Source organism: Halichoerus grypus, chromosome 10 (assembly GCF_964656455.1).
Source record: "Halichoerus grypus chromosome 10, mHalGry1.hap1.1, whole genome shotgun sequence".
NCBI classification, from domain to species: domain Eukaryota; kingdom Metazoa; phylum Chordata; class Mammalia; order Carnivora; family Phocidae; genus Halichoerus; species Halichoerus grypus.
In genome coordinates, this window is record NC_135721.1 from 118312076 (window position 1) to 118328631 (window position 16556).

The 16556-nt window shown below is 50.5% G+C and overlaps 1 protein-coding gene, 2 long non-coding RNA genes and 2 other non-coding genes across 24 annotated transcripts in view; 3 read left to right on the plus strand and 2 right to left on the minus strand.

The window, feature by feature from the left end:
• Window positions 1–3606, minus strand: part of LOC118541775 (uncharacterized) — a 38813-nt gene extending 35207 nt beyond the window's left edge. For 4 of the 9 annotated variants that reach the window (XR_013442038.1, XR_004920257.2, XR_013442037.1 and 1 more), the window contains exons 1-2: window positions 3251–3606; window positions 471–787 (exon numbers count right to left, since the gene is read on the minus strand). This is a non-coding gene — a long non-coding RNA (uncharacterized LOC118541775). The remainder of the gene's footprint in view (window positions 1–470; window positions 788–3250) is intronic. The other 5 variants (XR_004920250.2, XR_004920249.2, XR_004920252.2 and 2 more) reach the window with 5 other exon arrangements.
• LOC144379288 (uncharacterized) overlaps window positions 1–16556 on the minus strand; it is a 1054371-nt gene that overhangs the window by 247884 nt on the left and 789931 nt on the right. The gene's annotated exons all lie outside the window — the stretch shown is intronic.
• Window positions 86–14394, plus strand: LOC144379287 (uncharacterized). 10 transcript variants are annotated; one of them, XR_013442032.1, is made up of 5 exons: window positions 86–108; window positions 10837–10991; window positions 12227–12296; window positions 13739–13921; window positions 14008–14394. XR_013442032.1 is itself a non-coding variant. In XM_078057175.1 (5 exons), the coding sequence occupies exons 1-3, from the start codon at window positions 10079–10081 to the stop codon at window positions 12228–12230; spliced, it is 294 nt and encodes a 97-aa protein (XP_077913301.1). In that variant the 5' UTR covers window positions 10048–10078; the 3' UTR covers window positions 12231–12296; window positions 13814–13921; window positions 14008–14394. The 10 variants fall into 10 exon arrangements, 5 of the variants coding, with proteins under 5 accessions (XP_077913301.1, XP_077913302.1, XP_077913300.1 ...); XM_078057175.1 differs by lacking the exon at window positions 86–108 and adding an exon at window positions 10048–10213 and having other exon boundaries at window positions 13814–13921; XM_078057176.1 differs by lacking the exon at window positions 86–108 and adding an exon at window positions 10048–10213 and having other exon boundaries at window positions 13814–13921; window positions 14140–14394.
• On the plus strand, window positions 11483–11625 carry LOC118541791 (small nucleolar RNA SNORA71). The gene has a single exon (XR_004920270.1). It is a non-coding gene; the product is annotated as a small nucleolar RNA SNORA71 (small nucleolar RNA).
• On the plus strand, window positions 12952–13085 carry LOC118541787 (small nucleolar RNA SNORA71). Its single transcript, XR_004920267.1, has one exon. It is a non-coding gene; the product is annotated as a small nucleolar RNA SNORA71 (small nucleolar RNA).

The following is a 16556-nucleotide window of genomic DNA, read 5'->3' on the forward strand; positions in this document are numbered from 1 at the left end:
ACTCTCCGTTAAAGACAGGTGACGCCAGAACGGGTTCGCGCTCCTCAGGTCACTCCGCAGGCAACCGATGAACGGCTCTGGGGGACTCAAGGCCCGGAGCCGGGGGGGGTGAGTGCGTGAAAATCGCGGGGTCCGGGGCGCCCCTCGGGCCCGGGAACACACGCGGCTGCGCGGCCCGCGCCGCGGCACTCGGCCCGCGCGTCGCCGGACCCGCTGCTGGTCGTTAGTGCGACCCGAGTGTTCCCCGCGGGCGGGCTGAGGGCGGGGCATCGGACCCGGGGCCCCTTTCTCGAGCACCCGCCTCCCGAGAGAGCCGCACCCGGCGGAGGGGCCGGACACGGAGCCAGGAGCCGGGCCCGGAATCCGGGCTGACCTCCGCCGGCTTTCCCCGTCCTCCCCCGGGCCTCAGTTTCTCCTGAAGGTGGTGGGGCCGCAGACCACGCGCCCAGCGATCCCCGCAGTGGACTCACCCCGGGCACCGCGACTACGACGCAGGACAGCGGCGCTGACAGAGCCGACAGCGCGGGAAGGTGCGGATGTCTGGGGATTGCGGGAGACGGACCCGGGCGGCGTCTGACGCCGCTGGAGGATGGGGCGGCGTCAGCAGCGACGGCAGCAGGAAACGCCTCACCAGCCCAGCGCCCGCGGAAATGCAGCTGAGCGCGCGCTGCGGCCTAGAGCGGCAACTCGCGGGGCGGATCCCGTGCAAGCGATCCTGTCGCGCCCCCTGGTGGCGCGGAGCTCAAATTCCGACTCCGTAGGGCTTGAGATCCTTTCCAAGAGCGGCCTGGAATTTTGGAAATAACATTCCCTCACTTATTTTGCTTTTCTCTTTATTCTGTTTTTGCCACTGGTTTGTCATTAATTTATAGGAATGGTTACTCTTCCACGTGAGGAGCTGTTATTAGCAAGAGCTCATGCTGATTGCAGGTTGTGGACAATAGGGTTCTTGCCTGATTGACCACTGCATTCACAGTACCTAGTTTAGTGGCTGGCACAACTGAACAAATGAATGAATTCTGACCATATATTTGGACATCGCCGGTTAAAATATTGTTCTGATGACCTGAAAGTGGAACGTGAGAGTGACAAGGAGATAAACCTAGAGAGGGGGGCAGGTGCTTTGCTAAACTTTGTCCCAAAAATGAGTCCTTGAAGCAGGAAGGACTTGACCAGATTTGCAGAGTGGTAAAGACGACAGATAGAAGCCTCGTGCTCCCGACAGGACACTGCAGACAGGCTTCAGAAGGGGCTCGTGGTTCCCAAACCTCACAGGCACTAACACTGCCTGTACCCTGGGTCATGTGTATCCCTTGAACCTAAGGCAACCCTGCCACTAACTCAGCCCACATTCTGAAGTATAAACAGCCCACCCTTGTGCCTGAGGAGGAGGGTCCCCCCAGTCAGATTCCTGGAACTGACTAGGTCAGCACAGAGTGGAAATCCAGGCCTGACTGATGCAACCAAGGTGAGCACACTCCATATTGTGTACCTGGGAGAAGTCTGTGGGATTCCAAGACTGTGGGAACGTTGGGGAACTCTGTGATAGGTAGGGACCATGGATGCTGTAGCTATGAGGACACTGGACCAAAGGGTCAGGTGCGCACACTTGAGCGCACCTGTTCTTGCCTGCCTCCTGTACTTGCTCTTATGCTCCGTGTGACCTTGACTAAATGACCTAACTCCTCAGCCCAGCTTGAGTTTTGAATCATGGCACTGCCCTTTTTTTAATCTTCTTAGGGCACCCTTGCCTTAATCTCCAGCTTCGGACAATAAGGCCCCCAGCCTGAGCCGTGCAGGAGAAATTGGACAAAATCATAGCTTTCTCCTCCTAAGAGGATTGCTCTCCTAAGAGCATTGCTTCGAGAATTATGTGAAATGATACATATCAAAAGCAAAGCACAGAGCAAATGGCCAAGCGTGGTAGTTGCTATACTCTAGTATTTCTGAGAAAGCCAAGGGCTTCTGTCACTGAAAGGACACTGTGGGATTATTTATAAGGCTGAGAGAATGTGCTCTGTTGGGAAAGTCTAAGGCAGCACTGTCAGTAGAAATATAATGCTAGCCACATATGTAATTTAAAATGTTCTGGGGTCCCTGGGTGGCTCAGTCAGTTGAATGTCTGCCTTCAGCTCAAGTCATCATCCTAGGGTCCTGGGATCACCCCGCTTCGGGTTCCCTGCTCAGCAGGGAGTCTGCTTCTCCCTCTGCCCCTCCAGCCCTGCTCTTTCTCTCTCTGAAATAAATAAATTAAATCTTTAAAAGTAAATAAATAAAAATAGAATGTTCTAAGAGCCACATTAAAAAGGCACAAAAAAGGGTGAAATTAATTTTAATACTATATTTTATTTAACCCAATATAACCAAAATATTGTCATTTCAGCATTTTTTATTATCTTTAAATTATTAACGAGATATTTGCTATCTGTTTTCTCTGACAAAGTCTTTAGAATCTGGTGCATGTTCAACACTGACATTTGGACCAGCGACATTTCCAGTGCTCCATTAGCCACCATGGCCGCTGGCTGCTGTGTTCATCAGCGCAGGTCTAAAGCCATCTGGCTTTGATCAGCTCTTGCAAGCCAGAGGAGAGAAGCAGCAAGCAGGAGGCTAAGAGCATGGCCCTTCCACAGCGCCCAGCATCCCATGAGCCTGGGACATCCTAGGAGGAGCAGGGCCTCCTGCACGGCTCAGGCTGGGGGGCCTTATTGTCCGAAGCTGGAGATTAAGGCAAGGGTGCCCTAAGAAGATTAAAAAAAGGGCAGTGCCACGATTCAATCCTAGATTATTCTCCTGCATCCCTTGCTCCTATGATGCCAGGGAGGGGATCTGGGGCTGTTTATTTGTGCATCCCCAGTGCCTAGAGGAGGCTGGGTGTGGCTGATGCTTGTTAATCGTTAGTGTAACCGGATGTTAAAATGGACATTTCAGCAAGGCACCAAGGAGGCCCCACGATATAGGAATGAACTGCTGAGCAACAACAAACTGCTGTTGTGGTAAGCAAATTGTGGCCCAATACTGGCAATTTCTGAAGGTTCCACCTGATAAAATGGAAGCTGCCTTCCAAAGAAGGTGTTGGACCGGATGCAGAATTTAGGAAGGAAATAACTGAACAATGCTCGTGACTCCGAATTCTCTAAGTTGAGGGTATTAGCAGTACAGTTAGACATTAAAAAGAAAGAGAATTATGAATTCTATTTCTTAAGATAGTCCCGCCCCCTGCCCCAAAGAGGGAGAACTAGAGGAGTACCTGAGTATCAGGGGTTCCGGCAGAACCACGTGGAAGCTTGATACATGTTACCAGGAGTTAGAGAGCACAGGGGAGCCAGGCCTTACCCACTCCTCAGTCCAAGGTTCATCGTTTTCTTCAGCAGGTGTAGCATCTGTGGTAGTGAGGCAGGTAGAATAGGGAAATGTTGGGCAGCGGCCGGAGGTTTCTTCCGGAAACAAGCAACAGGAAGGAAACTGACCTCACACCTGTTCAATAACAGGACGCTTGGGGCCATTAGAAGCCTGAGATACCACCACGATGCACACCTGCGGCACGCATGCGCAAAAGCCCCAGTTAGCCTACAGTTGACGGAGAATGACCCCTCCACTGGGGGCGCTAGAGGACTCCTCCTCGTAGATCTTGCCTACCGCTTGTCCGCAAGAGAAAAATCAGACTGCGCCTGCGCATAGTGACTGGTCTCGCGCATGCGTAATGATATATGGGGTGCTTGGAACTATTTCTAGAACCCTACAGAAATATTCCACCCCTTGATTATAACTGCCTGTGAGAATCAGAATCCCAATTTGAGAAACATGGCAGAGGATCATAGGGGAAGAGAGGAAAAAATGAAATAAGACAAAACTAGAGAGGGAGACAAATCATAAGAGACTCTTAATCTCAGGAAACAAACAGGGTTGCTGGGAGTGGAGGGGGGTGGGAGTGATGGGGTGGCTGGGTGATGGACATTGGGGACTGTATGTGTCGTGGTGAGCGCTGTGTATTGTGTAAGACTGATGAATCTCAGACCTGTACCCCTGAAACAAATAATACATTATATGTTAATTTAAAAATTAATTAATTTAAAGAGAATCAGAATCCCACATCTATCCAGCACCACTCAGATTCTAAGAGTGTGTGCTTTTGCTTTGCAATAAAGCTTCTCTGCTATATTTTACTCTGATTATCCTTGAATTCTTTGTCGTGGTGAAGTCAAGAACCTGGCACCAGCTGGTGGTTGAGGGCTCAGGACCCAAGAACACCCCCAGTGTCCGGTATCAGTAGGAATGTCCACGTGCTACCCAAGAGTTCCTGCCCAAGAGGGAGCCTGCTAAGGTGAGGGAATCCCCAGGAAGGGCCTGGCCTATTCATATCCCTAGGAGGACAACGGGTGGATTCTCCAAAGAACCCCTACAATAGAAGCCAAGAGAAAAAGACCTACATTAAATATGTGCCCAACGTGGAGAGAAGTCTCCCCTCCACCTTAATCTTAATTTCATCTGTTCTGATCCTTGAGATACTGGGGTAAGAGAGTGGGCGGAGTCTTCCTGGCGAAGAGAAATACGTTTGGATAAGGGAGAAGTCTCCTGTCCCCTCTCAGCAGATAGCAGCCCACCCTATGCTTGGCCCTGGATGCTGAGAGAAGTCTCACCTATAATTATTGAAATTTATATACTAGACTGGCCATTATCAAATGGAAACAGTGTTTGCAATTTTAGTGATTAAAGACTTATTACCTAAGAATGATCAGAAAGCTTTGAGGCCTGCCTGATATTTTTCTAAGGATAGGGAAAAGATACTTCCATTTAGAAAGTCTAAAGTGGCAGGCAAAAAAATTGTATGATTACCTACCAGGAGTCCTGCTTTCAACATACTGGTCACATTAATAAAGATTTGGGCTATAGCTGGGAGGCCAACATTCCACCATCCTGGAGTTTGTGACCTCACAGTGGCTGAGAGATCCCTGTGGTGTAGAGCACCTTCCCCTGGGGAGATGGAGCTGTGGCTTGCTGGACAGATTTTTCCAAGGAGGTGGTGCCCAGGGTCCAAGCTGGAAGTCCAGAACCAACCTTGTGCGGCCTGCAAGAGCTCCAGGCCCTGTCCCTGCATTAAGAATGGTCACCATGGTGGAAACCTTGCTATATCTGTTCATCATCCTCATCTGCTTCTTGCTGCTCGTCTGTTACTTCTTCTTTCGGAAGGAATAAGCTCCAGCTCCTGCATGGTGGGACTGAGGCCTGATGGAAGCCAGGGCCAGTCTAGCCCCTCAGGGCCTCTCAAGCACGACAGACTCTTCCTAAGCTGCCCATGGCCTGGGTCTTGGCCTGTTTTGGGGTCTCCAACAGCCCAGGGTCTCCACTGGATGCTTCCCACCAGGGTCAGCTTCCACCTAGGTCTCTGTACCTCCTTCTCCCTAGGTCCCCTAGCTGGGTCCTCTGACCCTCACACCCTCTCTCGTACTAGTTTTGCTTCTGGTTCATTTTTGTGCTGGGCTGTGGACCACTGGTTCTGGAGAGGGACTCAGTGTGGGCTCAGAGAAGGTATGAATGACTCAGGCCTCTGCCATGGGGACGGGCATGAGAAGCAGGGGCCCTCTCCCTCCAGAAACTAGCAAGGCTGGGCCTTCACGAACTAGAGTCCTAGCTAAAGATTGATAGCCTTAGCAGGGACACTGGACTTTCCTTCCATCCATGGTGGACAATCTTTGAAAACAACTGTCTTGACTACTCAATCTGGATGGTTGCAGCTAATTAACTTGGATCTCCCTGAAAAACAACCCTGGACCTTCCTTGCTAACTAAATCACTGAGATATATGTGGCTCATTACTTAAACTTTCTTGGCTTAACTTTTTTGCTTGAATACTTGGGCATTCCAGGATAATAATTTAGCTTTGCCCCATTATCTTTTGCCATGGTAACTGACCACATCAATTCTTCACTCTTAAGACCTTGGGTCTTCCTGGCCAATGGCATTGGACATCCCTCCCCACCCCCCCCACCCCCCTGCTATTTCTCTGGGACTTCCAGGATGAAAACAGAAGAATGCTTCTATGATTCCATCATTATGGATAATATTGGCAGATGGTTTACATTATATATTCTACTTCTAGAATTCTAAGAATTTTTTAAAGTTATGAATGGATATTAATTTTTATCAAGTGATGATGATGATTATGACGATGATTCTAAAATTTATTGAACTGCCTTACTATAACCCAACACCTATTTTTTAAAAAGCACTTATGGTACTGAGTTTCATATCTTGTATTATTTTACCTACTTTTAAATTTTTTAATTGTGGTAAAATACGCATAACATGAAAGTTATCATCTTAACTATTTTTATATATATTCAGCTCAGTAGTGTTCAGTACATTCACACTGTTGTGCAACCAATCTCGGGATTTTTATCTTGCAAAACTGAAACTGTACCCTTGAAACAATAATTCCCCATTCCTGGCTTCCCCAGCCCCTGACAGCCACCACTCTCCCTTCTGTCTCTGAATTTGACTACTCTAGGTGCCTCATATTAGTGGAATCATACAGTATTTGTCCTTTTGTGTCTGGCTTATTTCACTTAATAGCATGTCCTCAAGATTCCTCCATGCTGTGGCACATGTCAGAATTTCCTTCCTTCTTAAGGCTAAATAATATTCCATTGGGGTGTGTGTGTGTGTGTGTGTGTGTGTGTGTGTATCACATTTTTTTTTATCCATTCATCTGTTGTTGGATACTTGAGTTGCTCCCACCTTTGGCTATCATGAATAGTGCTGCTATGAACACAGGTAGACAATTATCCCTTTAAGATCACATTCCTAATTGTTTCAAGAATATACCCTTAAGGGGAATTGCTGGATCATATGGTAATTTTATTTTTCATTTTTTTGGGCAATTGCTATACTATACTATTTTCCATAGCAGCTGCACCAATTTGCATATTTTATCTATTTTAAAGTTTAAAAACTGAGGTTCAGAAAGATGAAGGCACTTGCTAATACAGCTAGAATATAGTAGAGAAAAGTTTTAAGAACGTCTGTTGTATTAATTTCCTAAGGCTGCCATAACAAAGTACCACAAACTGGGTGGTTTACAATGGCGGAAATTTATTCTGACACTATTCTGGAGTCTGGAAGTCTGAAATCAATGGTCAGAAGACATTTACAAGACAGGAGCGCAGTTACTGCCCTTTAAGGGCACTGGGGGCCAAGGCTGCTTCCACCTGAAGTTGCCAATATATTTTAAAAGATGTTTACATCTACATTCGTCAGATGGACTGTAATTTACTTTCCTTCCATTGACCTTGCCTAATTTGGGGATCATGGGTTACTCTGTGAACTGAGAACATCTCCCTCTTCTTCTATTATCTGAGAGACTGCGTAGGGCTGAAAAGCTGGGTACGATGTTTTCTTTGTGGAAATATTGTTAACTACTGACTCAACACTTTAAAGTGTTCTAAGATGATTCAGGTTTTCTATTTTTCCTTAAGCGATTTTGCCATATATTTCTCTAATTTTTTACTCTCTGCTCTGACTGTCCTCTGACCCCTCTCTCATTCCTGAAAGTGCCTCTGCTGCCCTAAATGTGGTTATGCTCATTTTCTGCCATCTTACTTTTTGCTTTTGTAATTTCATTGCTTTACTCTACTGGGATCAGTTCAATCGTCATTTTCTCTCATTTTTTTAAGTCCTCCAGTGCCAAGAGCTGACTGGGACACATGGAATTTTTCTTACATTTTAGAATTAGGTGAGTTCTTTTTCACAGCAATAATGAGGATTTCTCTTCTCCTGTATCAACATTTGAAGCTCATCTATTGCCATGCAGTGAGATGTTGAGATATGACCCCATCCAGCTCCTAAGTGCTTCCCATACTCATTCCCCCACCTCTCCCCCCACTGCAGTTTCTGAGTCTTCCTCTTCCTCCCTTTCCCTGAATGTCTTCCTATCCCCCCCTTTCTACGTGAGCCCTTCAAAACCCTGCCAAGGCACACCACCTCCAAGAAGCCACCTCTTGGAAATTGATAGAAGGCTGACTCCATTCATGTTTCCACAGCTAGCCTCCAAGCTGCTTTAAGATCCATGCTTCCTCACACTCACCATGAAAAATCAAGGAGGAAAGTATCATTTTCCCAGTATGGGTCCCACATCCAACTTTTTGTCAGAGAAGGGCAGGACACTGTAACTGACATTCCCAACAAGACTGAATTCAACAGGAAGAGTGCCACAAGGAAATCAGGGAGAAAGAATGAATAGGTCCAAACTCTGGATGTCCTAGCCATTTATATACCCAGATTCACATGAAAATAGGCAGTTTGTTGGTCCTAGTTTTTCTGAGAATGCTTCTAAATGTGGGAATTGTTGGTTGGTGATGGTCTGTATCACATGAGCAAAACATCTGTTTAATCCAAGAATGCCAAAATACACTTTCCTGGCCAAGAATAGAAATTAAATATTACCCCCCCAAAAGAAATTAAATATTACCAAACACATTTTCAAGCACCTACTAAATTGCTCTGAGATTGATTTCTGGGTTTGAATTTTGACTCTGATCCCTACTGTTAGAAGAAGCAATCTGCCATGGGCCCTGAGCATCTATGCACATTCTTGCAGGATATGCTAAGAATGCAAGGTCTTGACTCCTCTTTACCTGGGCCCTTTCTTAGAGCTGTGTTTTGCAGTGAGAAACCCTGAAGGATGAGAAAAGCCTCCTCCCAGACTAAAATCAGGCTTACTTCTGTTGGCTGTAAGTGGTGAATCCCCCGAGCTCAGTGGCCCTATCCTGTAATGTTGTAACACATTATGTGTGCAGACAGCTGTCATGGGCCCAGCACCACCCCATGGGACCTGTGAAGAATGGGAACCAACATGAATGAACACAAAGTTCTCTCTGCTTTGCCACAGTAATGAGGTCCTAAGACTGACTCAGGAATTTTGTGTCTTCTGCCAGCATCCACGAAACAATAGGCTAACTGTTTAGCTCGCAAGTAGGATTCACTCTCAGATCATGCACAGTTCTTAACACATATGAACTGCATGATCTTGGACACATTAAATAAACTTTCTGAGCTTTTGTTTCCTCATCAGCAAAACGGATAATAATAGTGTTTACCTTATAAGATTGATATGATGATTAAATAGATCAAAATCCTGGAATATAACGTGTGCTCAAAACTTAGTGATGATTTAACATTATAGTAGTAGGGTCCTCTGTAGCGTTGATGGGATAGGGCATTGGAGTGATAGATACCATGCTATGAAAAACACTGTTGGGGACGCCTGGGTGGGTCAGCCGGTTGGGCGTCTGCCTTCGGTTGGGGTCATGATCCCAAGGTCCTGGGATCGGGTCCCACTTCCAGCTCCTTGCTCAGTGGGGACCCTGCTTCTCCCTCTGCCGGCTGCAACCCCTGCTCGTGCTCTCTCTCTCTCTCTCTCTGACAAATAAATAAATAAATAATTTTTTTTTTTTTTTTAGAAAAATACTGTTATTCCCCCAGGCAGGCCCTTGCTGTCCACCCTGGCTAAGTACATTCCCACTATTATACTACCCTGCCCATTTCCTTTGTAGCACTTTTAATGATTTTTTTAAACTCTTTTTTAAACAGTTTTAAAGGCAGACGCTTAACCAACTAAGCCACCCAGACGTCCTGACTTGTTATGATTTTTAATTATTGCATTCGCTGACTCATTATTCCTACGAGAATATTATAACAACAAAAAAAATCAGGAAACCTGTCTGTCTTCAATATATTTCCAATGCTTAGCCCAGTCCCTGATACGAGGTTGCTGCTCTGTAGATTTTTCTGGGGGGATGGGAGTCTAGATGAACATATAAATGTATGAATGGATGGGTGTGTGGGTGAGTGTGTGGATGAATGGATGAGAAAGCTGGTGCTCCCTAAATATTTTCCGGATAAATAGATGGATGGATGGAATGATGGGAAGATAAAAGGGATGCCTGGATACTTGGCCGCTCAGATTTTCACCTCCTATCCACGAGGGGGCGCAAAGAGACCGCGCGCGCGGGTTCAGCCCGGGAGACGCCGCTCTAGGCCGCAGCCCGCGCCTCAGGTGCATTTCCGCCGGCGCTGGGCGGATGGGGGAGGGGGTTTCCTGCGGCTACAGCCGCTTTCCCGAGCGGTCCCGAACCGTTCCGAACCGTCCCGAACCGTGCCGCAACCTTTTCGCGTCGTTCCCTCTGACCCCGACGACGACAGTACCGGCGCCCCGGGTGAGTCACTGCGGGGCCGCGCTGCACAGGGACCCCCGGCGGCCTCCAAGGCCGGTGCTGCATCCCCCCTCGCCGACAGGAGGAGAAACTGAGGCCCGGGGGAGGACAGGGAGGACGAGGAGAGCCGGCGGAGGTCAGCCCGGATTCCGGGCCCGGCTCCTGGCTCCGTGTCCGGCCCCTGCGCCGGGTGCGGCTCTCTCGGGAGGCGGGTCCTCGAGAAAGGGGCCCGGGTCCGATGCCCCGCCCTCAGCCCGCCCGCGGGGAACACTCGGGTCGCACTAACGACCAGCAGCGGGTCCGGCGACGCGCGGGCCGAGTGCCGCGGCGCGGGCCGCGCAGCCGCGTGTGTTCCCGGGCCCGAGGGGCGCCCCGGACCCCGCGATTTTCACGCACTCACCCCCCCCCCCCGGCTCCGGGCCTTGAGTCCCCCAGAGCCGTTCATCGGTTGCCTGCGGAGTGACCTGAGGAGCGCGAACCCGTTCTGGCGTCACCTGTCTTTAACGGAGAGTGTGAAAGCCCCGGGGGTGCAGAGCGGTTGTCTGAGCTTTCGGGGGGGGCGCTCGCGGGGCCGCAGAGGGGCAGCTTGGCACTAAAGCCCCTTCCCGGTTCTCTTCCGTGCCCAGGCCGTGCGGGCTCTGCGGCTGTCTTGGGAGCAGATGGAGACTGTCCCTTGGACGGCTTTGCGGGCCGTGCCGCAGGCAGCACCCCTGTCTGCCCCGCAGGACCCTGATCGGCAGCGCCTGATGCCGCCCCTGTGTGCAGGGGTGAGGCCTGCTGGGTAAGTGCTGCTGCGCGTGAGCAGCTTGACCAGGGGGCTCGTTGCCTTCCTGCCACAGCGCGGTGGGGGGGTGTGGGGGGGGGGTCCTGGAGCTCAGGTTCTGAGACCCTTCTTGCAAAGCCCTTGTGCAGAAGGGGGTCTGGTGTGGTAGGTGGGGTGGGTTTGGGGTCAGAGAGGTCTGGGTTCAGATCCCGGTTCAGCCCACCCCTGGCCAGCCGCATAACCTTGGCTCAGTTCCTTCCTTGTCCTGAGCTTCACTTTTAAGTGGGGAAACTGCCAGAGCTCTGGGAGGACAGAGGTCTTGTGTGTGTCCTTTGTTTTTGAGCCCAGGGTGCCTGACACGTAGTAGGTGCTCAGGCTGTATGTGTGGGGTGAATAAACAATGTCGGTGTTTTTGCCCCGAGTTAGTCTTCCCTTTGATGATGGGAGATGGAATCTTTACATGAAGTGGTGATGATGCTCCGGGTCCTGGGCTTGGCGGGGCAGCTTTCCCCTGCCTGGGAAGATAGCAGGCTGCTAACATGGGGTGCCCATGTCCAGGTCATTGATAGTGCAGGGAAAGGATTTGCTGAAAGTGTTTCCCCATGTTTGGAGGATCCCTTCCTGTCCCTTCCAAACCTGGAGCATTCCCGCACTTCCTCCTTTCTACCACCTTTTTGATGTCTCCTGTCACCTGGTGCCAATGTCGTGCTCATGGGTAGTACAGGCAAAGGATTCAGAGAAGAGTTGTCCTGTAATTGGAGAGTCCACATCCACACCTTCCAGGAGTTTTCCCACATTCCATCTTCTCCGCAGACACGTTGGGCCTCGGGGGCAGTGGTCTGCGCATTAGTGTCCCTGTTGGGCTCTGACTTCTATCCGTGCTGTTGGGAGCCAGGCTGTGTGTGTTACTCGAGTTTTCCTCGATGCCCAGCGGAGTTGCTGCCGGGCAGCCGTGACACACTCCCATAAATCTGGCCTTGGCATCCTTTTCAGCCTATCCCTGGTGAATGATGCGTTCATCAGCATTGGCCACCCTGTCATAGACCACGCACTGTCTCCCTCTTTAGAGTTAACTACTGTCCTTTTTACGAGGAAATAGTGGGTCTGTGGAGGAAAGAGTAACAGCCAACATTTGTCGAATGCTTACTTTACTCTCTGGTGACTACTGTGCTAGGCCCTTTCCTGATGCCTACCATGCCTTGCTGTGAGCAGGGACAAGTGGGTGCCCATTCTTGGGTTTTGGTCTGTTGCAGATGAGCCCGCCATATGCAAAGCCATCATGGGAGTTGTATCAGGAATATTCTAGACCCCAGTGTCCTTGAGGTAAGATTTCTTGTCTTTTCTCTGGAGCGTTGGTTCCTTGCATCTGGTATAGTCAAGTGTGGGTTCCTAGCGGCTTCGTATGAAGGCATAGGGGAGCTGAGAGGTGAGAAGGTAATGTCCGTGAGTCCCCAGCTCTGTCCCCTCAATCCAGGCAACCTAGATCATATCTGGCCCTTGATATGTCCTCGGCGCCTGCTGCAGAGGAAGAGTCTCTAGAGTCCCACTGGGTAATGAGAGCTCTCTGGGGTGCCTGCCTTCCATCCTTGGAGTGACGGCAGAAGCATCTTGTAATTGGAAATGAGACCCACACATCAGAGACTCGTGTCCCTGGCTTTGAATCCCCTTGTGCTGCTCTCTCAGTGACCTATTCAGAACCTTATTTTCTTCATTTAAGAAACAAACTTATGATAGAGGTGATTTCTGTGCTGCTTAAGACCACAGGATTCCTGTCATTTCCAACCCTACGATTTTCACAGCGTTTTTGCCCAAAGTGACTTCTCTTTGATTCCCCTTGGCAGGGAGGTTCTATGGGGCTTTTGCAAGAATGGCCACTCCTGAGGTCCTGTGCTTGGCTGGGTGGTTTCCCCAGATTCAGTCTATTCCAAAGGCTAGTAGTGCCTGCTTCTCTTCCTAGGTCTCTCTCTGCTCTTCATGCCCCTGCATTCAAAAGCGATCATGGGCTGCCTGTGCTCTGGTCATTGATAATGCAGGGAGAGGAATTGTTGAAAGCGGCTTCCCGTATTTGGAGGGTCCACACCTGTCCCTTCCAAATGCTGACGCTTTCACACACTCCTGCTCCTCTCCAGCTAGTGCTCTCTGGTCTCAGGCATTGAGTGCTGCTGTGTGAGAGTCAATGACGGGACTCCGTAGCTTGGCCTTTCTCAGCTTGGCCTCCTGTTGTGGGAAACCGGGCTATGTTTGTGTCCAAGTTTAGGTACTTTATAGGGTTTAAAGAGCCACGATGAATTCTGCATAAGGATTCTGTGTGCTTTGGGTGGTTTATTACTGATTGCCATAAGGTTTTCAAAGGAAAGCAGCTTTTTGGATTTGGTGGCCCAAATGTGATGTGATGGGAAATGTGCATTGGGTGGTGGTGGGCGGAGCAGCGCGAAGAGTTTGACGCTGGGGTGAGCACAAGCACCTGGGAGACAGATGTGCAGGGATGTAACGACAATGGAGGGAGGCTGAAATGGTGGCCTTCACTCCCAATTGGGGGGGTGTGGGTATGGGGCTCAGTGGGAGGAGCCTCTGAGCTTTAGCTCTCCAGCCATCTGTCTACCAATTACTATATCTGCTCTTGCCCTGAAAACACCCATTTTTTAAGGCCGTGTTTATTTTGACTCTTCTCTGTGAGCATTGGGATTCATTTTTGAGCTGTGTTTGGGGTGAAAAAAACCTGGCAGCTCATGCCTGATTAATTGGGGCTTTCTCATTGATAACAGCTTGGAGAAAGATGAGATCACGTTGGAACCCAGACACTTGTGACCGCCTGCTCTCTGGCATCCTCCTCACTCTAGGAGAGCTGCCTTGGATCGGGAGATTGCTGGAGGAAGCCTGAGGGGATGGAGGCACTGGCCCTCTCAGGATGACCTGGGTCTCAGCTGCCCTGGAGAGAACTCCTCATGGTGAGTTAATGCCAAGGGGCTAAGTCGGCCTGTGTTTCTGATACGGAAGTTCCAGGCTGCTGGCCTCATTGGACTTTCTCCTTTAGATTATGCTGGGATTGATCGTGGACACTAGAGTAGTATGATGAAGAATAATGTTGCCATGTGAAGCATCACCAGACCTTCTTACCCTATTGCCTCAGCACAGCATGGAAGGACTTTTCTCTCTGTGTAAGCAGGCCCAGTAAGCAAGGAAAGCCCTGGGACCCTGGAGGCTTGTGGTCCAGAGCTAGAGACTTCAGCTGGTTCTGCCGCTCCCCCAGCGGTGTCACCAAGCACCATGAACCAGGAAGACCGGTTCCCTTCCACCTGGGTCACGCTGTCCAGCAGCCTCCACGTCTCCCCACCTACTCCTCCCGTAACTTTTTAGAACCAAGAGTTTTCTGTACTGTGCATCGTTGTCCTCTTACCCACCCAATAAATCTTGAAACTGCCCTGCTGCTTGTTTTTGTTGTTTTTCTTCTCTTTTTAAGTCCATACTTCTATGTGCCGTCATGGGGTGGGTCATGAACAGATCTTCCATATTTTACTCACTGAGATGTTCCGCTTAGCACACTCCCAAGGCTGACCTAGGGATAGGAGATGGGATGTAGAATTTGGACTAGGGGTTGAACAATCCCAAGTGCTTCTGGGGGGCTCAGGTTTGGGAGAAAAGGAAAACTTTAGAATTGTTGGCTGAAGGACATCTGGGCCCGGGCTTTGGAAAAGAGTACGACGGTGGGGTGGACGCAGAGTCAGGGGCTGAAGTCCTGGAGGAGGCAGGAGTGCCCTGAGTGCTGGGGCCAGGGTTCCCTTGGGGGATTTTGGGAGATGGTTCTGAGCAGGGGCGGGCGTGGTGTGGGCGAGGAACACCCGTCCTTTGGAGAGCTCTGGGGCTGGGGTAGGCAAAGGCTAGGTGTCGGAATTTCTGTTGCTGTTGCCACACGGTAGATTTGGTCTCTGGGAGTTCTATTCAGTGACAGAATGGCAGTGGTGTGCCCCGCAGAGGGAGAAAGGGAGGCGTTGATTGTCCATTCCTTGCATGGAAATTGAAATCACCTTGATCAGGGCTGAGGTCAAAACCAGGTAGTCAGGGGGCGCCTGGGTGGCTCAGTCGTTAAGCATCTGCCTTCGGCTCAGGTCATGATCCCAGGATCCTGGGATCGAGCCCCGCATCGGGCTCCCTGCTCGGCGGGAAGCCTGCTTCTCCCTCTCCCTCTCCCACTCCCCCTGCTTGTGTTCCTGCACTCACTCACTCTCTCTGTCAAATAAATAAATAAAATCTTTAAAAAAAAAAAAAAAAAACCAGGTAGTCAGGCCTACCTTTGTGAGTTCGGCACCTTGATGGCCTCAGTCCCCAGGAGGCATTCTTGGGGCTGAAGCGTCTACTCTGCCCACCAGCTCTGGCAAAGGCCCTTCTTTCCCCCTCACCCGCCTCCTGAACTCCTACCCAACATCACCTGCTCTCTCATGAAGGTCCCCCACCTACTCCACTCTCTGGGCCGGTGTCATCCAACCATGGCCCTGGTCCTCTCGTGAAAAATGAACGCGTTTTCCCCAGCTTGGCCCAAGTTCCTTTCCGGTGGAGTTTAACTGTTGGCTGTTGCCTTGCTATTTGTAGTTGTCTTCTCTCTCACACTGACCAGCCCCTCATCTCAGGCAGCTTCCCTCCAGCTTCCATAGCGCTGTGTCAGCTTTGGGGAGCCCTGTGCACTGCATTCCCATCCCCTTTATTCTCTTTATTTTCTCATCATTTTCTTAAACTGCCTCCCCGCCCCGCACCTCAGTCCTGTGGCCTGGGGCATCTCTGCTGCCACTTGGTCCATGATGTGTAGGAGGGGGCAGCGACGGAGTGCTGGGGAAGAAAGGAGGAGGTAACATTGCCATGGTTGCTGAAACGGCCAAGGGAGGGGCGTCTTGGGGCTATGGAGGCAGATCACTGACCGTGGCTTGGCCCAGCAGCACCAAAATGTCCTTCCCAGTCAGCCCAACTGGTCAGGTTGCGGAGGTGTCAGCCATCCGTTGCCCTGTTTCAGCGGCACCCTAGTACAAAGGCGGCCCGGGGAGATCAGGGAGGTCCTCGCTGCAGCAGCCGGTGCACAGTCCGCACTCAGAGCTCAGCTCCTCGGTCAACAACTCGTTCACTTCCAAATTGTAAACGATCCTTGCCCCTGGCCCAGCCTCTTGGTCTGCCCTCCTCTGCCCTCTGCCACCCCGGCCCCATCTGAGCCTCAGCCCTAGCATTGCCATTCCATTCTCCAGGGTACCAGCGGGGCCCTCCTCACTGCCCACGGTCTGCCTCTCCATCCTCACCCCCCCCCCCCGCCACCCCCCGGGAGCACCAGAGGCCCCAGCCGTGCTACTACTGAAAGGCTCTCCCTTTCCTGGCCTACATGATTGGAATGCATCCCCCATGTCCGAGGTTGCCCTGACTCAGCTTGTGTCACTTCTTTCAGGAAGCCTTCCTTGGCTAAACCCCCAGCCAGACTGGATTCCCGGCCCTTCCTTTCCTTCATACCCAGTGTCAATCATGTGCAGCACCATTCTAGGAATCAGTCAGCGAAAGAGCAAACCCGTCTTCACAGTACTTAACATTTTAGAGGAGACAGACCATAAA